The following is a 26,222-nucleotide window of genomic DNA, read 5'->3' as shown; positions in this document are numbered from 1 at the left end:
AGCAAAACTGAAAAATAATACTATTAATTCAAAGTAATAATAAAACAGCAAAAGCTAATAAAATTACAATTAAATTTAAATATATTATAAATATAATTTAAATATATAAAAATAAAATAAAATCAATATTAATATATTCATACAAACAAAACACAATGTATATATAAATGTATAATATAAATTAAAAACCAACTTTTTTGTTCAATTAAATATATAAAAGTAAAATATAAATATTAGAATATAACAAATGTAGATGTTTAAGCAGTAGAATTACTAACTGAAAATAAAGAAAAACTCAAACTGAAATAAAAACTAATTAACTATGGTGGCAATAGAAAAACAAATTTAAATTAAACTGCATATTGAAAATAAAAATGCTAAGTTCTATTAACATTATATCAATATGAATAAAATATGAAACATTGCACAAATGTATAATATTATAAGCAATATAAAAAGAGAATTGTATTAACATTAATAATAAACTATAATAGCATATAAATTATACTAAAATAACACTGGTGTGACGAGACATGTTGTTATTTTGGTTTCTGTTTTCGTGCCGTGATTGGCCTAAAATCTTAAAGTTCTTTGCACAAACCTGTGACATTTGTTTAGCATAAGAAGGTAAACATCACGAATGCATCTGAGGTTAATCTAGTGGCTAATATTTATTTGTGGCATGATAAAGCGCTTCTCCCTGAAGAGCTCCATATATTCAGGGGCGAACAAAGTCATCATTAGTCTTTTTCCTCGTTAGTCGCTCTCTCGTTCTGGCAGACAGCAGCGGATGGAGAGCAGATGCTGCTTTACCCTTCACAGGTACACTGATGAATATTCATGAGCGAGCGGCGAGGGGGCGGGGCCTCACCACTCATTCACACTACTGTTAAACTGACAGAGCTAATGAGACTCCATGACAGCCATCTAAAGCTATTCCTTACTGTCCAAATGACATCAAAACACAATCACAAAATTAAAGAAAAGAAGCTGATGTTCTGAATTACAGGAGATCACCTACTTCACAAATCTGACATCATTTACTCACTTTCATGTCATAATAGATAGATATTACTCAAGAACAATTATGTCTAAACAACATTGGACCCCATTCACTTTTATTATATGGACAATCTTTTCGGTTTCTCAGAATATAATGGCGTCACTTTGGAATATTTCAGGTTATACTATTAAAGTTTATTCTTATTTGTAATTATTATTTAGTATTTTTTGTTTTCATTTGAAGTTTTTTTTAATTTAACAAATTTGACTGTCTTGCCATTTTTAAAAATATTAAATTGTATTAATTTCTTTATTGTTTATTATTTCTTTATTGTCGTTCATCAGGTTAATAACTTATTACAATTAGTTTTTAAAATAAGTTTAAATTTTAATAAAAAAGTGTTTTATTTTAATTAATTTTAATTAAGTTTTTTTTCTTCTATAAGTAACAAACTTTTTTTTTTTCTTTTTTTTTTTCAGTTTTAGTTAACTATTATAACCCTGGAATAAGAAATGTGGAGTTTTACAGTTTTAAATTAATTCAATCATTTAAAAGAAAAGAAGTTTGAAGTTTTAATTTAATGAAAATAAATTAACATATATATATATATATATATATATATATTTTATTTGTTTACCCCAGCATCAGAGAACTGTACATTTACAGTTGTGTTGTTAAATCGTTCATTTATTTATTAACTAGTTTGAATGGATTCATGTGTTTTCTTCAGAAGGGATCATCCTCTGTCTCTTGGGCAGTATATAGTTTGTGTGTGTGTCGACGCTGATGTGTTTTGCAGCTGGAAGTCTCTTCAGCCTAATTTCCTCAGTTTCCCCGCTGCTGTCGCTCTCGTTACTCGGGCTGATGGGTAATTAACACTCAATGTGGCAGACAGACGCAGCTAATTACAGCGTCATGATAACATGCAGATCGCTTTGACATGGAGGTGACAGGCTTTCTAACGTCCTGCGTCCTCCATTACACTGACACACAAACACAACACCACCAGCTCACTGACAGAAGAGTGCTGGGACTACTAGTGATCTCAATAACTAGTAGCCAGTGGGTTGGTTAGGTGAGAAGTTTTGGATCAGTAAACCCCAACCTGAAATATAATTTACTGAAAAGCAGCTATTAAAAATACCACAGACCCACCAGTCAATCTCAAACCTCTTTTGTGAGTGAATTTATTATATTTCTCTTTATGTGTCACTGTCACTGGAATGATTTTTTACTGGCATATATACTACCATTCAGTAACATTTTCTATGTTTTTGGCTGGATTTATTTGATAAAAAAATACAGTAAAAACAGTAAAAAATATGAAATATTATTATAATTTAAACAGCTGTTTTCTGTGTGAATCTGTGTTAAAGTGTAATGTATTTCTGTGATGCTCCGCTGTATTTTCAGCATCATTCCTCCAGTCTTCAGTGTCACATGATCTTCATAAATCATGATAATATGATGATTAACTGCTCATTTCTGATTATTAACAATGTTGAACACAGTTGTGCTGCACAATATTTTTGTGGAAAGTGAGATGCATTTTATTTTTCATGATTCACAGAAGAACAGAAAGAACAGTGTTTATTTCAAACAGAAATGTTCTGTAGAATTATAAATGTCTTTACTGTCACTTTTGATCAACTTCATTCATTCTTGTTGAAAAAAGTATTTAAAAAGGAAATTTTTATTTTTATTATTATTGATAAAATTATTATTTTTATGTAAACAAAATTTTACTATGAATAAAAAAATTACATAATAATAATAAATTGACCAGTTCAGTGACTACTTAGATTATTATTAGTCAAATTATACATTTTTAGTATGTAAAAACCACACTCCTAGAGATAAAAAAAATGCCTAATTTGACATAATAATAAAACCAATAATTAATTGACTAGTTGGATGACTACTTAGATTAATATAATTTGTAAAATTAATATATTTTTCAAACACTACTGTTAAAAAAATATATTAAAAAAATTACTACTACAAATAAATTATCAGCAAAAAAATAAAAGGAAACAGTTTTCCCTCAAACTTCTATTTTGCTGCACCATAATGGTTAAGTTTAGGAATGAGGTGGATTAAGGAATCTAAAATAAGGTCACATTAAAGTGTGAAGACATTACTATGTGCTTTATAAACAACTAATATGCTAGTAATATGGATGCTAATCAGCAGTTAGTAAGTAGTGAGTATAAAGAGTCGAGTAAGATCCGGGTCTGGTACCTGTGCGCGCCGTCTTGATGTTGACCGGCTGGAAGCCTCCGTTGAGCGCCGACGAGTCCATGATGTCCGAGTCGAAGTCTCTGTGGTTCTTCCTGTAGACGAACAGCGCCACGATGACGGAGATGACCAAACACATGATGACGGCGATGACGATGCCCACGTACAGAGCCACATCATCAGTGCTGGGGGCCGCTGGACACACACACACACACACACACACACACACACATTACAACTGTGTCAAATTAGGAGGAGATTCTCTCTGCGGTACAATATCACTCCTCACTGATGTTAAAGCAATGAGCCCCAAGAAGCCGTGGTTTACGGTGAATTTATAACAGCTAAGGGGCGTTGTTAGGCACGACGTGAAGCTTTAATAAAACGGTTATTCCTCATACATAGCACGGTTTCACTGAATAAAACAGAGCAAATAAAGTGTAATGATATTAATAAGAACAGTGTAAACAATGCAGCTCCTCAGAAACAGTTGTGGTTGCAACAAACTGGTTGCCAAGCAACACACAGAAGTAAACAAAGGTGTTTGTTACTTTGTAAAGTCATTTAGAACAGCTTTGAACAGCTCAGCCAATCAGAATCAAGGAGCGGAACTCTCCGTTTTATAATAACTCCTCTTTTAATATAAAAAGGTCTTCTTTTCCAAATGTAAAAGCCCGTTCACACTTAAAGTGAAGTAAATGTGGCTCAGGCTGAAGGTAATGTAAATGCAGGTCTGTACAGTACAGAACTCAAGCGTTCACACTGAAGTCGGACTGATTCATTCATTCAATATGAGTCACACATGAATCATCACGTCTTCTGCCCACCAAGATCCAAATAAAAAGAGAAAGCAATCAAACCAGACAATACCAAGTATTTTGCTGTTTTCAACAAGATAAAAAAAAAGAAGACCAAAAATACTGTAAAATGACTGGTATCATAATAAATGTTTTGTCAGACAGCGTCAGATCTGTGTGTTTCTAAAGCAGATGAACGTGAGTCTATGAGAACATAATGCTGCAGTCCGATCCGGCCTTTCCTCACTTCATTACGGACCACGTCTAGAATCAGAGACATCTCTGTTCACGCCGTCTCTCCTCACGTCTTTTTCCACCCTCAGCTCTTTCTGTCTTGAAAACATCCCAGTGATTATGTGGAACGGAAACTGGCCAATGCTGCGTTTGACAAGCCGTCATTAGAAGCAATACTCCGCTCTCATTTCCATAGAAACAGTCGCTTTGTTCCCGCCGATAATTGTGGAAAATGCAATTTTCCTGTCAAAGCGGTGACGAGTGTGGAAACGGCTGTAATATAAAGGTGTCAGCAAAGGCAAAACCTCAAGAAGCCATTGATTCCTGCATCAATAGAGACGCCCTCCAGACTGAGCAGTTTAACCAATGCATGCTCCTGACTCTCTCGTCTGCGCTTGTATTGACCTCTGAGATCTGAAACACTGGACGTGAGGCACAGATCGAGTGAAACTGAGCTGTGATTCCCTCGTTCAGCTGCAGAGGGCGCTCTCAGCCATCGATACATGCAGCTGACGTATTACATCAGAGCTACACACTGCATGCTATTCCTACTACTGTATCTGTGTCTGCTTCTTCTGTTTGCATTGATTCATTAGGATCAAATCATCAAGAGATGCATGCCAAAAATTATGTCCATTAGGCTTGCTTTCCAGTAAAATGCATAAATATAATACTTCAAATAAAATACATTTACCAAAAAGCAACACCACATATATTTTAAGAGGAGTGTTTTTCATCTTGTTATTTATTTATTTTTACTTCAAGTATAAAAATCTACCGGTGCAGTGAGAGAAATACTGATGAAGAAACAAGTCTTGACATCTGATGCAACGTTGCTTTCAGAGTGGACCTACTTGTTTTTTTAGGATTTGAACTCTTTATTTGTAACTTAAAATAAGACGAGGAAACATTTGGTGAGAAGGATTTTCTTTAAAAAAAAATGTGATGATGTGAAGTGTGTACTCTATTATCTTTATATTATGTGTCCTGGTTAATGGGAGATGTGAGCTTTCATTCAGATGAACCTGAGCTCTCGCATCAGCAGCCTTCCTTTGATTAAACGCACGTGTGTGTGTGTGTCGCTCGCCTCAGAGTGACTCTGGACACTGTGTGTGTGTGTGTGTCGCTCGCCTCAGAGTGACTCTGGACACTGTGTGTGTGTGTTAGCATGCCTGCAGCTGCTGCACTTTTAAAGGTAGCAGCAATCAATGTCACGATCAGCGCAGCACGACCCCTCGTCGAGTTTAATCACTGTGACATTACGAATTAATCTCACTAATGTGAACGCTGCCCTCTAAAAGCAGTGGCTCTGACCTGCGGCTCCACTCCAGCGTCTGCGAACACAAAGAGCTGCACATCTGAACATGCACGCAAATCCAACTCACATTTTACTTTCTTAATTGAGCTTGTGATTTAAAATGCAAAAAATACAAATAAAAAAAACTCCAGGTTTGCTGAGCTTGTTGGTTTGGCTTAAATTTTTTACGATTATATAGCAATGTGACTATAAATGATTATTATATAAAGATTTTTTTAAATATTAAATTAGAACTATTTAAAAAAGCATGCATTTAAAAAGAGGTACAATTCTTCGTCTAAATATTTATAAATAAATTCTAAAAATTAATGTGTTTTAAAAATAATTAAAATAATACAAAATAAGAAATCTTAAATAATTACTATTGTTTCTATTGTAATATTTTATTGTAAAATTTAGTATGTAACTAGTAAAACAACAACTATTATTATTATTAAAAAATAATAAAGAATGAGATATTACGATTGTGATCATTTACTGTGAAATAAAAAGCCACTTAAAAACTATTTTTACTACTACTACTATTAATTTTATAATTATTATTATATTACATGTTATATACAAATCTTTGTATATATTTTTTTTATTTAAAAGTATTTAATAAACAAAATTATATATTTATATTTAACTGTGAAATAGAAGTATTTAATAATAAAATACAATAATAATACAATAATAATTTTACTTTAGAATGCAACAGTAAAATTACAAAGCTAATATTCCAAACTTTCTTCACAAAAGCAGTTGTTCAGCAGGAAGTTCACAGTCAGATATAAAACAGGCTTAAATACATCAATAAACCCCTTCTTTTGTGCAAGGAGGAAGGTCTATGGGTTTGGAGCAATATGAGTGTGAATGAATGATAATTTTCTCTTTTTCTGCCTGAAGAATAGCTCTAAACGAAGTCCAGAAAGTGGAGGGATGGTAAAGTGGATCTGTTTGCAGACGCGTGGAGAGGAACTGATCCTATCGATCTGTGTGAGATCTGACAGAGCCTTTGATTATCTGCCAGACTCCTAAACCCAGAGGAGGCACAGCGACACAGAGAAAGAGAGACAGACAGAGAGAGTGAGAGAGAGAGAGAGACAGTGAGAGAGAGAGAGAGAGAGAGAGAGAGAGAGACAGAGAGAGAGAGAGAGAGAGAGAGAGACAGAGAGAGAGAGAGAGAGAGAGAGAGAGAGAGAGCGCGAGCTGACCGGCCTGCAAACACACAGATCTATTCCTGGTCAGCCGGACGACATGGATAGACCCTCATTTCTCTCCAAACTGAAAGGTTTCTGTATTATTCATAAACTTCCACCATTATGCTCCATGATGCACAAATCTATTCCTGGTCAGTCGGCTGACTGCTTAAATGATCCATTACAATGAGAAATGTTTCTTGCCAACTAACTGAAGAACAAATTAATTATATGTGCTTTATTGGCATGACAATTGTTACAATGTATTGCTTAGAGCTCGACCGATATTGGATTTTTCCGATACCGATAGCAAAGTTACCAATTAATACCAATTAATTAACCAATAGTTTTTAAAATGAATACTGAATGATAAGCTAAAATAGTGCTTTATATACAAAAAAGTAACAAGTAGTAGTAATAATAATAATAACAGTAATAGTAAATGTTGAAATTACCATACTCTAATATGGCTCTATGAAATTGGTTTAATTTTTTCCTAAATTCCATTTATTACTAAAATTTTCTGGATTCTTTTTTTTCCATTTTAATTTTACTCCACTCTTTTTTAATAGTTAAATTAAAGTTTATGAATCATATAGTAAGTCTAATTAAATTCATTTGAATTAGATTGGCAGGATTTTCTGTCTGTCTCTGTTCAGCGTGCAGCGTCACGTGTCTAAACACACAGCACGTGCTGACAGTGATTTCAGCCACTAGAGGCCGCTCTCGCTCTGTATAATCAACTATCGGTGCCGATAAATCGGTAAAACCGATAAATCAGTCGACCTCTAGATTGCCAAAAACAGTATCTAATTAAAAAAAAATAAAAATAAAAAGATACTTAAAACAGTATCTAATTAAAAAAATATAAAAAAACAGATACTTATAAAAATATAAAAATAATATTTTTTTTAACACACACACACACACACACACACACAAGCTTCTAGAGACACAAGTCTGAAGTAATGAATTTGATAAAGGGGTACAGAGTCAGTGCTGGTTTTGTATGCAAACATCAATGTCTTGAATTTTATGCGAGCAGCTATTGGTAGCAAGTGCAAATTGATAAACATTCATTCTTTTCGGCTCATTAAAAATTAATCTTGCTGTTGCTTTCTGGATTAACTGTAAAGGTTTGATAAAACTGGCTGTAAGACCTGCCAAGAGAGCATTACAATAGTCCAGCAACAGAACAAGAGCTTGAACCAGGAGCTGTGCAGCATGTTCCCATAGAAAGAGAAACTCGTCTTTAAAGAAAGCAAGCAGTGCTGCTTCTGGAGTAAATTTATTTAGTTTGTAGTATTATTTCTCTGTTCCTGGCAAGTCGGCTGACATGGATACTCCCTCGTTTCTCTTCTTGTATTATTCATAAACTTCCACAGTTACGTCCTCCATCTTTAATGACGATATCAGGGTAAATGATGACTCTCTACAGGAGTGTAAAGCTGATTGTATTCCAGCCCGTAAGGACTCGGCGAATGATGAAAGTCCTCCGATATCATCTGAACATGCAACTCTCCCATACGGCAATCGCACTCTGATGATAAAGCGGCACACTTAGCAGAGCAAGCATTACAATGTATCGTAAAGAGAGCGTGTGTGTGTGTGTGTGTGTGTGTGTGTGTGTGTGTGTGTGTGTGTGTGTGTGTGAGACGAAAACAGGGTGGAAATAAAAAGCATTATTGAGCGGTTTAGCTGGAGAGACGGCCGAGAGACAGACACATTTCCTCAGCCAGCGATCACAGCAGCCATGTGTGAAAGAGACGCCCAGGGCTTTAGGACCATAGAGGAGCAACACACACACACACACACACACACACACACAGCTTCAGAGTTCTTTTCATTAACATTATTAAGCTTTAACTTAATTTGGTTCTTTCCATTTTTCCATTTACTTCATCTTATTTACCCTCTGTATTGTCTATTTCCGTACTTCAAAGTTTTTTGTTTCAAACATTCCTGTAAACCTGTATGACTTTATAGAAGAAACATATTTTGAAGACGAATGACTTTCATTGAAGAATAATGTGTTATAATGACGTTATAAATGTTAAAAAAAGAAAGAAAAAAGACAGAATTTCATTTTTGAGTGGATTATCACTTTAAATGTGTGGTATTAATGGTTAATATTGTAAATAAACAGCTTGAACCAGTCTTAAGTGTTTTTTGTTAGCTTCTCTGGTGTAAGCTAGTCTAAGGTGTTTTTGGTCACATTTTCTGGTCAGTTTTGCTGGTCTCAACATGTCTAAATTGGTTTAAATGGTCTTCCAGGCTTCACGCAAGCCCAAAATCTCTCTAAAACAGCAAAACAGACCCGAATGGCTGACCAAATGATTGTAGACTAGACAGTCTAATGTGGTGTGACGCGCCTAAACTGGTTTAGATGGATTTGTAGGGTTGATATAAACGAAACAGACCAGACTAGACAGTCTAAGGCGGTCTGTTTACCTAGTCTGGACTCTTTTGCTTGTATCAAGCTTAGGAGTCAATCTAAGCTACTTTAAACAAGATCTAATATGGTTTGCCGGTTCAAAGTGATTGGGTCAGCTCATGGTTTTAGAAGGGGTTAAGCTTCTGTGACCATCTAATTCAGCTTAGACCAGCAAGCCACCCAAGACTCTCCAGTGTACAGAGTTTCGGTCATGTATTCTCATCTGTTTTACTTGTCTACGCTGATGGAAACATGCATTCTAGTTTGTTTGTTTTCTGGTTTTAAGACTAGGTGACCATCTAATCTAGATAAGACTGTCAAATCACCTGATACTGTCTAGTTTTAGTCCAATTCTCTGCTTGTTTTGCTGGTCTCAGCTGTTCTAAGCTGGTTTAAATGGTCACCCAAGCATAGATACAAGCCCAAAACCCTTATAAAACCAGGAAAACAGACCAGACTACATCACCAAACCACTTTAGACCATCTGGTACGGTCTGTTAGGCTTCAAGCCAAGAAGTCCATCTAACCTCCGAAAACGATCGTGTCTAAAATGATTTGGTCACTCAGTCAAGTCTGTTTTGCTGGTTTTAGAAGGGTTTTGGGCTTTAATTAAGTCTTGGAGATCATCTTAGAAAGTTCAGACCGAGCCTAAACATGTATTCTTGTCCATTTTGCTGGTCTCAGCTGGTCTAACCTGGTTAACCCTTTTAAACCAAGCAAAACAGACCAGATTGGGTGACCAAACCACCTTAGACTGTAATCAAGTTTTGGAGACCATCTAAACCAGTTCAGACCAGCTTAGACATGCAGTCTAGTCTGTTTAGTCACCCAATATGATCTATTGTCTGTTTTTAAGCCTAGGTGACCATATAATCTTGATCAGCCCATCAAACGACCTTAGACGGTTTAGTTTTGGTCACATTTTTTGTATGGTTTTAGCAAATCACATTTTCTGGTGTGTTTTATTGGTCTAAGCTGGTTAAAATGGTCCCCCAGGCTTGATGCAAGCCTAAAACCAGCGAAAAAGAATATAGTATGTGACTAAACCACTTTAGACTGTCTAGTCCCGTCTGCTTTGCTTGCATCAAATCTAAACTGTCTTGTCTAAAATGATTTGATCACCCTGTCTGGTCTGTTTTGCTGGTTTAAGAAGGGTTTTGGGCTTGAATCAAGCTTGGGAGATTCTCTAAGCCAGTTTAGACTAGTTTACACTGCTTTTTCAGACTCTTAAGAAGGGAAATGAGATGGTATGAAGAAAGAAAACGTATTAGGAGGAACTGAGAAGGGTTTGGAGACGCATGCAAACAGAAATCAATGAAATGAAGGACTCACATGGATGTGGCAGAGCATTGCTCTTGTCTGTGTGTTCGGAGGACTTCTGATATAAGGAACCTTTGGGAGAGAGGGAGGGATGGAGGGTGAGGGGTGGAAATCAAATTCAACACAATCGGATTGAACAAATTGAAACAAGCCAACAAAGACATGAGCGATGAGGGCAGCGGCGGATGATTCTTCTCCATTTGGTGTCACTTTTAGCCTCTCCTGGACTCTTTCTGCAGACAAACGACTCGCAAGTGAACACAGCCATTCGTCAGCCGCGTTTTAGTGCTTCATTAGGACTAACGAGCCAGCGGGACGGATGGTTTTACGCTGATAAACAGTCCTGGAGTCAATGAGACGAAAGCACTCGCAGCTTCCCATCTGACACACGGACACGAGGCATCAGCTGAACTCTGTGAGCTGGACGCTAATGTAGCATGAGCTACGGCCCTAAATCACTTGCACACCGACTCCAGGAGACTCCAGCGTTTCTGCATCTCAACAGCGCTGCAGGGCTGCATTTACATCAAACGCTTTCTCTCCTGCATCTTCTACTGAAGTGGCATGAATGAAAAGACACCGAAGTAGAGCTGCACGAGTCTAGATAAACTGAGAATCAGCTTTTCTGTTTAAAAATTAAGAAGCAGTTTGCATGAATGACTCATAAATACTTCATTTGTTTGGTATTAGAGTTTTCTGTCTCTTCATATAAAGTATAAAGGTGAAAGCATTGGGGCAAGTATTAGGTTTCATGCTGCCAAAAGTTGCACGAGATCTAGTTTCTGGAAGAAAAAGCTAGCGTTTGCCCTTGTGTTTGTCATGCCCTTTCCTCAGATCGATATGTCAAGAAAATGTCATCTGTCTGTGCGTTATTTAAGCAAAGCCCTGAAAAGCAACATCATAACAAAACAAGACACCAACGGAGCGGACGGGCGATCGAGCGAGCGCACGCTTCACAGCTCCAGCGCCAAAGGTTAAAACTATAGAGAAAACACTTTAAATTCAATCTGCAACTGCAGCCGAAACACAATTTGAGCACTTTACAAACTCAAAAAGCAAATAGCTTTCTAACTCGGACTGGAAGATGCCATTAGCGCAGAGGAAACGTCCCATAAACGCTTCCTAACGGCTGAACCCGTGCTCCTGCCGGACGAGCTGAGTTCACATATCAAGTCTAATTCATGTCCAATGATATCTGCAATAATGTGCGCTTTCAGATAATGTGGATTTCTGCTAAACGGCCGCTGAAGCCGTCATTAGCATGCACATAAGTGGTTTCACCCTTTTAGCTGGAGAAAGAGGGGAAAATCAATCAGGGGAAGTGAGCCTAAATCTATAACGTTATGGGTTTTATATTCCTCACAAACTGGCCATCAATCTGAGCAGGACTAATGCTCCCACAATGCATTTCACCGGGAAAATAGGAAGATTTAAATGGCAGAGAAATGACTTCAGTATCTGAGATCACAGTCGTTCCTGAAAGCTCAGATATCAGCTCAACCAACACTTGCTTCAGGACGCAGACCAGAGCCATAATCTTATAAAACTGATGGAAGAAACCTGGTTTTAAGAAATGCTTCTGAGTAGCTAATATCATTTATTAACCAAATATATTTATTTTACAAAATAAAATAAACAATTTTATTTATTATAAATCTTTCTTTCAATTATTATATTTAGTTATTTAACTTACTTAAAATTTATTATAACTTATTTTATTTATATTTAAAAAATATAGTTACACTAATAATAATTATTTGGGGGAAATGTGATTAATTGTCACAATGCCAAGTAATCTTATATTACTTTATTAATAAAACATTTTATTTATAATGCACTTTTTAGTACCCAAAGTGCTATGAACAATTAGAAATATACAAATGAAATACAAGGGAAAAACAAACAAAATTAATCAATACAACTGAAATAGAAAAATAATCTCAACATAAGCGATTTTAAAAGATACAGTAGGTTTTTCTTTATAAATATTTGCGCTATTAAACAATTGCGATTAATCACATCCAAAATAAAAGTTTTTTTACATTAAGTATGTGTACATTTATTATGAATATATAAATACACACATGAAAGTATATATTTGTAAAATATTTAAGGGCATATATATTTTTATACGTATATTCATATAGTTTATTTAAATTAAATTTATGCATTTAGCAGACGCTTTTACAGTGCATTCAGGCTATCAATTTTTACATTTCACTATTATATATAAATATATTTAATATATATATATTTTTTTAAATCTATACATGCATGTGTTTGTACTTATATATACATAATAAATATACCCAGTACACATACATAATGTTAAAAAAAATAATAATTTTGGATGTGATTAATCGTGATTAATCATTTGACAGCAATAATATATATTTAAAAATCGTATGGTGAAACATTGCTAAAGTCTGAAAACAAGATGAAAAAGAAAACCGCTGCTTTACATTAGAATAATATTTCAGAATTTTTTACTGTTTATAAATGCAATTTTAACTTTTTATTATTAATGCAATTATAATGATAATTTCAATGCATCATGGGAAGATTTATAATTAAGTTAGTAAAACTGAAGAAACATTTCAGAAGTCTAAGCATCATCAGACGCACACAGACTCTGATCAATACTCTGATTAACACTCGCTCATCATTTATATGCTAAAATCAAACAGGTAATTAGATTCCTGATTATCATTAACGATGTTTGACTCAGTCTGCTCCGTACCCCTGGAATTTTCTTTTTCACGACCTAATCAAAATGAATATGAAACTCCGGATGCCTCAACAAACACATTTATTACTGAGGAAACACTTTTGTTTTTGCAGCCTGCGTTCTCGTTTTCAGAGGGAGAGAGAGAGAGAGAGAGAGACACAGAGAGAGAGAGAGAGAGAGAGAGAGAGAGAGAGAGAGAGAGAGGATTAGCAGATAAACACGGCCCGTGAGAGAAACATTTGGTTTCAAACCTCCTCTGGCCTTCACAACCTCTGCATGTATAATCAATAACAGACAGCAGAGACACGAGTTACTGTTTGACTGGATGAACTAAACGGAAAAACACGGGAAACGATCCCGTCCCGACCGCAGCTGGAACACTTCACATTTTCCCAGCGAGCTGCTGGAGCACATGTGAAGCCTTTGTCATCATTCAGTCACTAGTCAGACTCGTCCGCTGTTGTTTTTACTGCTTCACGCGGCTCTTTACCATGACTGCTGCATGCTGGGATCCAACACAGACCAGAAACTACGAATATAGAAGAAGTCTGGGGTCTTTGTACTTCATGGATCCTGACAGATCTCTATATGCTTCTACTGCATGGAAAAACAAGGGCAAAACCACTTCTTTTGTGTTTTACAGCAGAGAGTCTAATACAGGTTTGAAACATGAGGAATGATGACAAAATGATGCATTTTTTATATGAAAGGCCTAAAATCAAACTTGACTGAGGGGTGTGGGCCTAAAATAAAGGTTGCATTATATCCAGTTACAATTAAAATTTAAATAACTACACAAAAAATAATAGCTTGATGCATTTTTTTAAATTAAGTTTTTGCAACTACAACAAAAAAAGTTAAAACAAAAATATCAATTAGAAATAAAGATATGCTTCCATGGCATTTAATTAGACTGCTTTTTCACCATATTCAATTATACTCTACTAATTAATAATATTTATATAAGTGCACTACAATAAAAATAAAAAAAAAGTTTAAATGAATGTATTTTTCAAATTCACATGCATTGTTTTTTACATTTGTAACGCAAAGATAAAACAAAAATAAGACAAGTACATCTATTATATTCAACAATATTATTTTAATTTATAATATTTATATAAACGTACTATATTTTTTACATTTAACCATTTACATATATATATATATATATATATATATATATATATATATATATATATATATATATATATATATATATATATATATATATATATATACGCATATGTGTTTGTAATTCTCTAATATTGTTTTTTACATAAAAATAAAAAAAAAGTTACAAATGTCGATAAGAATGTCCTGGGTTTTTTCCTCCCTATTTTCCTTTCTTTTTTTTCTTTTATGACGTGGACTGCCAAATCAAACAACCGATTGCTTTAAATGAATGATTTCAGAAGAATAACAGCTAGAAGAGTTTTTATGTTCTGTTTTTCCACTTGCATGATCTTAAAACATCCTCTGAAAGAGAGGAGGACTCAGAAAACCAGCTTGTCAACACGTTTAATTACCTTCAGAAGAAAAGCAGCTGAGAGAGTCTGAGCGGCTGTGATTTTCCTCTCTCTCCATCTCAGACTCCTGCGCTTTTAAAATAGGCTCCAAATCATAGTAATCATAGACGTGGAGCAATTATGAAACTTTGTGTAAGTACGATATAATCACTTATCATTATTGTAAATATAGCTGCTGAATGCTGGACGGCGTGTGGAGTTTCTTCTATATTTACACGACCAACATCTGCCTCAATCCAATCCATCAGACCACAACAGAGTTCTCCATCAGGCTGTAAGAACAGGGAAACATCCCTAAAACAAGACTAGAGCGGGGGAACCCGTATCTGAGGGGTGATATGGGATTGGTGCATGGTGAGAAGGTCTGTGTGAGGAGGAAGAGTGGCACTCACTCTGCATACAGAGCCCATCCGTACAGTTCTTGGACTGCAGCACCGTTCCCTCGCAGTCCTTGCCTCCGTTTTTGGGAGCTGGAGCGCTGCACTCGCGCCGTCTCCAGTGAGTGCACTCTGTCCCACACGTCGACCACTTACTCCACTCCGTCCACAGACCGTCCACTGCAGGAAACACAGCACACAGTGAACACACACCACACGGGGTGTATTTGTAGCAATAGCCAAAAAAAAAAAAAAAAAACATTGCATGGTTCAAAATTATAGTTTTTTTCTTTTATGACAAAAATCATGAGGATATTAAGTAAAGATCATGTTCATGAAGATATTTAGTAAATCTCCTACTGTAAATATATCAAAACTTATTGTTTGATTAGTAATATGCATCGCTAAGAATTCATCTGAACAACTTTAAAGATGATTTTCTCAATATTTAGATGTTTTTGTCTCCCTCAGATTCCAGATTTTCTAATAGTTATATCTCAGACAAATATTGTCTTCTCCTCACAAACCACACATCACTGGAGAGATCATTTATTCAGCTCCAGATGATGCATAATTCTCAATTATGAAAAATTTACACTGTAAGATGCATTTATGCTACTAAACCGAATTTATTTGAAAATTAAAATCACATTTATTTATTTTTTAATAAATTGTTATTCCAACTGTAAATTGCATCAATTGATTTGACTATATCAGTGTTTTCACTCAGTGCTGTAGTACCTGGACACAGAGGGTTGCAGACCAGTTTCTGGATGGCTTGACCCTCACAGATGGCTCCTCCGTTCAGAGGCGCGGGATTGGTGCAGCTGCGAGTCCTCTTCTGATAGCCCCGCCCACAGCGACTGCTGCACACTGACCACTCCGTCCACGTCGACCAGCCGCCGTTCACTGCAGCGAGAAACACAGTCTCTCACTCATTGGGAAAACAGACACTACCTCTGAGACACTGAGCACTGACTCCTCTCTCAATCAATCAGAAGACCTGACTGAAGCTGTGATAGCCAACGGTTCTCCGTTTATCACAACAAGCAGTGATGAGCTCGAGCAGAACCTGAAACAACACCTAGAGCAATAAATCACTCCAAAATAAGAGTCCCGTCAGGTTTCTGCAGTGGAACAGGACAGGAGATGATTAGCAGACAGTGACTGAAGCTGTATGAACAAATCAAACAAGTCATATTTGAAGTACAGTTACTTTTTTTATAGTTTAACCCTTTGCCTTCCAAGAAAGTCATACAAGTTTGGAATAGCATGGTGTGAAAACTGGTTTCTGCCACACAAAAAAAATAAATAAAACAAAGCAATTGCAAGTGTATTCTCACAATTCAGATGAATCTTGAGTCTATCTCTCACAATTCCACAATCATGAGTTTATATCCAACGTTCTTCTGTTGTGGTGATGAAGGAATCTCGCTCCACGATCCGGTCTGAACTTCCTCTGACACATGTGTGTGATGGAGCAGCTCTGGAGGATGGATTGTGGTTTATTTCTCCTGCGGATGAGCTGAGATCACAGCTCTCCTCGTCCCAGACTGCATTCAGGCCTGAAAGAGCAGGCGAGGGACTGTGGCCTTTTGTCTCCAGAAATCAATCCATCACAGATTTATGCCCTTTTATTACAGTTTCCCTTGGATTCAGCCGCACCGCACGTGGAGAGTGTTTCTTGTCTTTCATCTCAGGACAGTAAGTCAGACGTGTGTGGTGATTATGGGTAAAGCAGTGTGTTAATCCGGTGACTGTGAGTGGTTTAGTATGTTAGCAGTGAGCGGCGGGAGGCGAAACCTGAGCCCGATGACATCATCAGCGTCTCCATGCCTTCATCATCCGAGAGAAGCTCCAGTCGCCAAAGCACTGAAACACTGCAGCATACTTTCACTTCCCTTCACCTACACATCCTTCTTCCATGATACAAATGGTCCATCCGTCCATCCATTCATCCATCAAGCCATCCATCTGTCCATCCATCTGTCCATCTATCCATCCATCCATCCATTTATCCATCCATCTATTTACCCATCCAATCGTCTGTCCATTCATCCATCAGTCCATCAATTTGTCCGTCTATCCATCCATCTGTCCATCCGTCCATCCATCCATCCATCTATCCGTCCGTCCGTCCATCCATCTATTCATCCCTCCATTTGCCCACCCATCCATTTATCCATCCATCCATTTACCCATCTATCCGTCCATTTATCCATCCATCTGTCCATCCGTCCGTCTGTTCAATTATCCATCCATCATCTATCCATCTAACCGTCCATCCATCTATTCGTCCATCCATTTACCAATCCATCCATCTGTCCATCCGTCCTTCCATCCATCCATCTATCTATCTGTCCGTCCATTTATCCATCAATTCATCTATCTACTCATCTATGTATCCATCCATCTATCCATCCAACCTTTTAAATAATTAAATCACATCAACATTAAAAGTTTGCTTTAAAAAACTGCTTTTCTAGTGAAAAATTATTTCTGTCTATGTTCTATGTCTTCAAATTTTTTACTTCCTTGCATTCAAATTCAAAATGCAATTCTGCATCAGCATCAATTCCCATTTTTATCTGAACTGTTCATTTAAAGTGGCGTCCAGTCACACTCGAGCGGTCCGTCCCATTACCCTCTTAACCAATGAGAGAGCTCAACCGTACGGCGTGAACCGGAGAGCGCTTATAATCACATCAGCTTCACGACGAGCAGGAGAAGTCAATTTATTACTGCACGGGAGAGGGAAACATCTGTTTGCCAGATCTGGGACTGTATCTGCAGGGAAAACAGTAAGCGATGGCAGCAGGTGGGCTGTTTTCACTTGTTGAAGAGCTCCTGAAAGACTTCACAAACCGTCAGCCTCGTGAAAGCCCTGCGTTCGCGTTCGGGGGGGGGGATTTACACCAAGTTATTCTTACAACACTCAAAGCAGCGGCAGGTTAAAGCGCTTCCTAATTGTCAGCGCGGTTTTCTGTTCTTAAGAGGAACATTTTCCAGCTCCAGGGATTTTCACGGCACGATCCGACCAAAAGAAACTTCAGAGGAGACGGACTGCGTTGTGATGCAGGAAGCGCCAGAAGAGCAGCTGGTCAAAGTTTTGCATCAGTTTCAAACGTGTGTCTTTGCCTTTGTGCTATCAAAGCTACAGAAAGATGATCAGGATTTCAAGATGAAACACCGAAACCAGTGAACCGTTTCAGTGCACTACAAACTACAATTTATTTTAAAAACAGCCACAAATTTTCTTTATAAAACACAGAAGTCTAACGTTAACATTCTGAGATCAAACTAAACTGAAAATCAAACACTAATCATGTTGAATAAGCTCATGTCATGCACTGAGGCTGACCGTAGACGATGACGGTGGCCGTGGTGCTGCGGCGTTTGGCCACGATGTTTTTGGCGACGCAGGTGTAGTTGGCGGTGTCGGACAGACGCGCCTGTTTGATGATCAGGTTGTGGTCGATGGTGATGTAGAAGTTCCTGTCGTCTGCGGGGTCGATGATCTCCTCGTTCTTCAGCCACTCCACCTGCAAACACACAGATGTTCATCTCATCTACATCCATAAATCACACACTTAGTGTTGTGCGATAAAACGCAATTGCGATAAGCCAAAAGCTGAGACATTCCTGCATGCATCTTGTCATTGAAGCACTGTTCTGTGATCAGTAGTACATCTCCATTCGAAGGCCGGAGAATATTATATAATATTTATAATAAAGTATGAGATAATAAATGCCTTTAATCACTGCTTAGAAATATGTTGCGTGGCTTATTGTGTGTAAGAACCCACATCGATTTTTGTTTTCATAATCACAATTTCAAATATTTTTTTTTTGCATAGCCTCTCAGAGAACAATGGCTCTTTGTAGTAAATGTTTCTCCATGTGTAAGCACACAATGGAGATTTACTACTGATTACAGAACAAGATGCGCATGACGCTTCAATAAAGTGTAAAGAAGTGTTGATATATGTGCAAAAGCTCCATAAAGCTTCGATATCCGTCATGTTATTCCCCCTGAACCATTACGCAGACGCGATGGGAAGTGAAAAACGTACTTCGGTAAGTGCTTCAATGATCTTTGACCTTTATTACGAGCGTCCAGTTTCCGAATCGCCTCTGTATTGAGTGTGGGGTCACATGCACGGAGAAAGTGACCGTTTCAGAGCTGCTCGACTGTAAATCACACAGATCCTCCACTGCTCTCAGGAGAGATATCGCACAGACCTGAGATCAGCAGAGGAACAAAAGACGACCGACCAATCATGAGGGACTCACAGAAATACACAACGTTTCTCTGCCTCTGCCAATCAAATGTGAAAATCCTGACGGTCTGAGGTCAAACTGAACTGAAAATCAAATGCAAACACTTTAAATCAGCTCATTTAGAGAGAATACGAGCGACTGTACTTGTGGTTTAACACAGATAAAGACTTCACCGGCAGAAAATGAAGCATTGAGATTCATTACGAATTCATTTTGGTGCTGATTTTGTGTAGAAAGAACTGGAGCTGAAATCCTCATCAAATAAGCAGAAATGCATAATAAACAACAGAGACACACTGACGGGCGAAGGAGAATTAAGACGCAGAATGATGAATTATTTCTCATAATTTGATTTATGTTGCCTCTAAAAATAACTTGATGGCTTCCTGCTCTCATTAAAGGACTCGTCTGCTGATAAAAACTTAGGATTGCATATGATGTGCAATTTTCCTTTTTATGGTCTTCCATTACGGCTTGTTAATATTTAATGTGTGTGGCTGAGGGTCGAGCGGTCAGACGCTCAGATATCTACAGTAATAATCCTCTGATATCAGCGGAGCGATCCGTTCCCGATCCGAAGCCGAGCGACAAACGCAGAAGCACCGCGAGATTCAATTGAGTTGATGTGCGTTTATCATCAATCCTGTGTTGTAGACAGAGAAATGCTGGCATTGAGAGATGCAGAAGACACAAGAAATCAATGCGGATTACCCACAAATCCTCTGGGCTCTCAGCCTGCCAAGGTGTTTATATGTGGCCCTCAAATTACTAAAGCAAACGGTGGCTGTGTGTGTGTTTGTGGCAGATGTTGGAGACGATGTTTGTTCAGTTTGGCCCCTGAGGGACACCAGAGTGTGTTCAGTGCTGAGAGACGCACGTCCACTTATTACTGTATTAAACTAACGAGTGAAAACCTGTAAATATCACACTATGCTAATTGTGGATAAAGATGTTTCTTTGGCTTATGACATCTATTCATGGCAATTAAAAACATTGTCCTTCAAATGTGTGTTACTGTAATCAAAAAATGAACTTTCTATAATAAAAATTATAATAATGCATTATGTAATTCTTATTTATAATAATAATAATAATAACAATAATAATAATGTACTTATAGTTAATATATAGGCAAATAATAATTAAAATAATAATAACAGTAACAATAATAATAATAATAACTATAATAATAATATTTATTTATTGTTAATATGGTGAAAGTTATGCATTTTTTAATGGCAACTAAAAATAAAAAATAATAAGCTTATTCAATCAATTCAATCAATGAAAAAAGTTATTGTATAATAACAATAATAATAATAATATTAAATGCATTGTTAATATTAAAATATTTAAATTGCCAATAATAATAATAACAACAACAATAATAATAATATATTTTTAATATGGGAAAGTTAATTATTTTATTGGCAAATGATAATAAAAATAATATAAGCTTCTTCATATGAATGAAATATTGTATAATAATAATAATAATAATAAATAATAATAATAATACTACATGCAGTTAATATGAAAATAATAACTATTTAAATTGCAAATAACAATAAAAAAGTATACATGTTTCTCAATATACATGATACTAATATTAATATATTAGTATAATCATGATTATTATAAATATATTGTTAATATGAAAATTATTAAAAATAACAATAACAACACATAATATATTTATTGTTAATATGGGGAGAGCCCAGACTTTCGAAACTTTTCACTCTTGCCGCGACACACACACAAGCAGACACGCACGCAGGTGCGCGATGGGTTAAATGCAGAGCATGAATTCTGAGTATGGGTCACCACACTTGTCTGTCTGTCACTGTCACGACGCTCTCTCTCTCTCTCTCTCTCTCTCTCTGTCCCACACACTCGTTATCATCTCTAATTGTCAGCGAGACATTCAGAGAAATAATTGGCACTTTATTAATGAAAGGAAATTGCCACATGTCAGTCTTCAAACGTGCTTTTCTCATACTCTCTCTTGGAAAAGGTACATAGAAATGAGAGAAAAGAAATTGAAGATTGAAGTGAATGTAAATGAAAGGTAAAAGTAAATAAGAGTCTTGCAAACTAAGAGTTGTTGCTATGAGGTTGCTAAGGTGTTCTGAAGGAGGTGTAACCTAACGATCAAACATTTGGATGAGAATTTTTATTGTTCTTAAAAAAAAATCTAAATATTTGATATTTGATCAAAAATAAAGTAAAAATCTGTGTTAAAGTGTAATGTATTTCTGTGATGCTCCGCTGTATTTTCAGCATCATTCCTCCAGTCTTCAGTGTCACATGATCTTCAGAAATCAGAATAATATGATTATTTACTGCTCATTTCTGATTATTAGCAATGTTGAAAATAATTTTGCGTCAGTGAAATACTATAATTTAGCATTTTGAATCCAATTTATTTGGATTTCTTAATTTGAATTTATTTCAACATTCTGTTTGAAATTCTGTTGAATTTGTTAAATTAAAATATTCATTAATTCTTATCCATTTTTAAGTTTGTATGAATTTTATTTAAGTTTTAGATTGTTATTTTACTATATCAAAACTAAAAATAAAATAAAAATGAAATGTCTTTTACTTCAAATAATTGTACATTATTTGTAAAAATGTATTACACTATAATAATCCTGGTTAAAAACAGCTGCTTCATATTTTTTGTGGAAACAGATACATTTTATGGTTCACCGATAAACACATTTTCAGAATTGATTTGAAACATTCTTAATGTCACTTTTGATCACTTTAATGCTGAATCAGTGTGAATCAGGTTTGAGCAGATGGGTGTGTAAACACTGGATGATTGACAGGTGAAGCTGCACTTTAGCTCGAGAGACTCCTGCGCTCATCTTCATGAAGGAAATTAATACAAACAGGCAGAAGCATTAGGAGCCAATTATTGTTTGTGGCTCCATCAAGAGAAGCTGACATCAATTTAATTTGGAGCAGCTGTGTGTGTGTGTGTGTGTGTGTGAGAGACGGTTAGATGTCTCCGTGTGATTGAGGGTGAAGGAAAATCCTGCATTAATATTTAATGGAGCACAGTAATTGCTGTAAATGACGGCTGGGTTTAAATAATCTTCAGTCTGATCTGAACAGGACGGAGTGTGTGTCTCCTCACACAGAGCGGTCAGCTGATGAAAACTAGTCCTGATGAACTAGTTTAGAAACCTGCAGCGCTCAGATGAAGGATGAAAGACACGCAAACAAAGAGAAGAAAGAAAAGCTCGTTCACAATGCTCAGATTCAGAGGCATGAATGCAAATGCGAGGCAATGTCTGTGAATTATTCACATGCCAAAGACATTATTATCTCGCTAATTGGGAAGCATTTTGCGAAAAACAACCTCGTTTGAGTCGTGAGGGCTCGGATCCATTCTGCAGCTAAATAATAATACAAGAAAAACAACAGAAATCAGCAGCGCTGTTATTTCAGTCTCTGAGAAAATACAGTCCACAGCGAGAAACACCCAAATCACGATCAGCAGACGCCAAACACTGTTTATAATAAGTGAACTCGTTTAGAAAACAACAACCTGCAGCTGATGACAAACTAGAGCATCGCTAACATCTCTATCACTTCTCCAAGACAGTGTATGCTGAAGGTCAAAGGTCACCCACACGCTACAGTCTGAAGAACACGACGGAAACTTACAGCGCACCAAACGAGAAACTCCTGCTCATATTCACACATCGTAATCTTCTCAAAACCTCCTTCTCAGACTCCTCAGACTCAGGGTTTGGTCACTGACTCGCCCTCAAGGTGATCCAACTCTTAAATTAAATTAAATGACCAAAACTAATTTATAAATGCATTAAATAAAATATATAATTAACATTTTATCAACATTAAATAACGATAATATGAGAAATAAAATATTTAAAGAAAGCTAAATTAATAATACATTTATATATATATACATGCTGGTCCATTATATACATACATAATTAATATAACGTAAAATAAAAAAAAATTCAATTTAATCAATAAAATAATCTTAAACATAAAAACATAATTGATTATACATTTTCATTTTTTTATAATATATAAGTAATTTTAATAAAGTAATATTGAAACTAATAATAATAATAATAATAAAACAATTAAACATTTCAAAAATAAATTAATAATATAGTTTTTATTTGTTTATATATATATATATATATATATAGTTTACATGTGTTTATGTAATGAACATTCATACATCGATATTTTTGTATTTTATTATTTTTGTTAAAATGATTTCTATATTTTAGTTTTTTTCTGTATGTGTATATAATAAACATACAGCATTGTTATTTGTAAAATGTATTAGTAATAGATATATTCAAGATTACTTTACTCATAAAATTGAACATTATATTAAGTAACTTGCATTTTATTGCTCTTTTGTTGGTTTTGATTGCTTGAATTGACACACACACACACACACACACACACACACACACGTTCCTGTAGCTCAAGTGGTAGAGCATTGCGTTATCAAGCGAAGGTTGGGGGTTTGATTCCCCGGGAACACATGATAGGTAAAAATTGATAGCCTGAATGCACTGTAAGTGGATAAAAGCGTCTGCTAAATGCAGAAATGTAATTAAATTTAACACATATATACACACAAATATTTATGAATGTATGAAACTGATGTTTGTCTCTAATAAAGCCAGCAGAAGAGCAGCACAATATCTGCGTCTGGTTTTCTTCAGTCCTCTGGCATCTCCCCGAGCACGAACGACTCCGCAGGACCCCGGCTTACCGAGCCACTGCCTGAATGAAAGCGCGGCTGCCATGACGACAGTGTGAGCGTGACCTCTGAACCCCAAGGAAGAGAAGAGACAGACAACACAGAGCTCTTTCATCGTTTATGAGCTCAGTAATGACGTCCTTATGCTCAATATTCAATATTTACTGTCCATTTTGGGCAAACATTATATAAACAAATATTATAGTACTAAATATTATAGATTTATAATGAAAGGTCCTCCTCTTAATATTTTATAAGGGTTTATAAAAAATGATAGAAATAACTAGAGCTGGTTGATATAATACATATATTTATACGAAATACTGTGAATAATAAATATTATTATATTATTCAAGATTTCACATTACATAAATATATTATAAATATAGAATATATAACATAAGTTGATAATATTAGAAATATATAGTATATTAGTATATATAATAAATATTATATTAATAACTAAAGCTGGCTGATATATTACATAAATATTAAATACTGTGAATATTAAATACAATTACATCATTCAATATTATATTAATAATAAAAAAATATATATATTTTATTAAATATTCATAAATACAGCGATGCTCTATTATCTAAAAGAAATATTATTTAACTATACGAAACTCACATTTCTTTAGATAATCGTGTATGTGACGAATAAAAAATCTTGAATCTTATAGATTAATCAAATATATGATTTTTTTTAATGTGTTATAACACGATTTTTACTCTATTTCACTATATGTATTTAACATTAGAGCGAACACATAACTATTTACCGGTGTGGAGTATTATTGTATTATCACCTGACCAGGCAAACGCAGGGATAAACTGATCTGAAGCGCAGAGAGAAGGGATGCATATGTGAATCATGATTCCTCTGAATTACCCAGAAGCCCTTGCCAGATCTCAGAGCGCCAGAACTAATGTCTGCAGCATGTTTACTTTCAGCGAGAAGAGCTTTACGAGGGTTCGATCCGAGTCATGAAGGATGAGGATTCATCTGTCGAGAACAGAAGCAGTCGCAGACGTGCACTTCCTGAAACCAGTCCACCACAACTTCCCAACCGGAGAGAGATTACTAGCCTCCAAATATCTCTCTCATGTTATTATTGACAATAAATATTATCAAAAAAAAAAAACTAGAGCTAGCCAATGATAGAGTGGGAATACTAGACGTAATTATATTAATTAATATTATGTAAATAAAAAATAGCAAACATTATATAGATACATATTATATTATATTTATGATACAATATATAGTGGACATTAGATATATATTGATATGAGTATATTAGAATGCATATTATTATAGCAATATATTAAACATGACTACATATTACATATAATTATATTCAATATAAAAATATTATATATATATTTAATAAATATTTTATAAACAACTAGAGCTAGAAAATACATAAAAAATATGAAGCACTGTGAATATAAAATAATTATATTATTCTGTGTAAAATTAAAATGTTAAACATTATGTAAAATAATATATTATATTATTTATTTATCATGACAAACACTGTTAATAGTGCATGTTTTATATAAGTATATACAAGATTTGTAATAATAATAACAACTAGAGATGGGTATTATATTTAATATATTTTTGTAATATTTACAGAATAGTGTTTGTGTTTTAGAAATAATAAAAATTAAATAAATTAAATATCCATTAGTATAAGTATGCAATAAAATATGAATATTGTTCAGTTGCTTTGATGCAATGTATTTTGTTTAAAGCGCTATATAAATAAAGGTGACTTGACATACTTTTATAAGTATTTTTCCTAATATTTTGTGAAAAATATGCAATGATTATTTTTATCCCTATTTTTTCCTTGCATTAAAAACAGCTCTCAAAACGATGGTTTCTCTGATTGAAAAGACGGTCTCCGTTTTACGGCAAATAAGTAAGTAAAACCTATGTGGAAGTTTCCAACCGGCTAAAGACTTCAGTCGCTATCGCAGTCCAACTGGCCTCTGCGTTTACGAG

General features: G+C 35.4%; 1 protein-coding gene across 1 annotated transcript in view; it reads right to left on the bottom strand.

Moving 5' to 3' along the window:
* Positions 1 to 26,222, bottom strand: part of unc5cb (unc-5 netrin receptor Cb) — a 147,143-nt gene that overhangs the window by 17,563 nt on the left and 103,358 nt on the right. The window contains exons 6-10 of the mRNA XM_026242298.1: positions 18,521 to 18,701; positions 15,901 to 16,068; positions 15,175 to 15,339; positions 10,538 to 10,597; positions 3,245 to 3,436 (exon numbers count right to left, since the gene is read on the bottom strand). Of these exons, the coding sequence (XP_026098083.1) occupies positions 3,245 to 3,436; positions 10,538 to 10,597; positions 15,175 to 15,339; positions 15,901 to 16,068; positions 18,521 to 18,701 (766 nt within the window). The remainder of the gene's footprint in view (positions 1 to 3,244; positions 3,437 to 10,537; positions 10,598 to 15,174; positions 15,340 to 15,900; positions 16,069 to 18,520; positions 18,702 to 26,222) is intronic.

This window comes from Carassius auratus, unplaced genomic scaffold (assembly GCF_003368295.1).
Source record: "Carassius auratus strain Wakin unplaced genomic scaffold, ASM336829v1 scaf_tig00001218, whole genome shotgun sequence".
NCBI classification, from domain to species: domain Eukaryota; kingdom Metazoa; phylum Chordata; class Actinopteri; order Cypriniformes; family Cyprinidae; genus Carassius; species Carassius auratus.
This window is presented reverse-complemented; position numbering and strand designations above follow the sequence as displayed.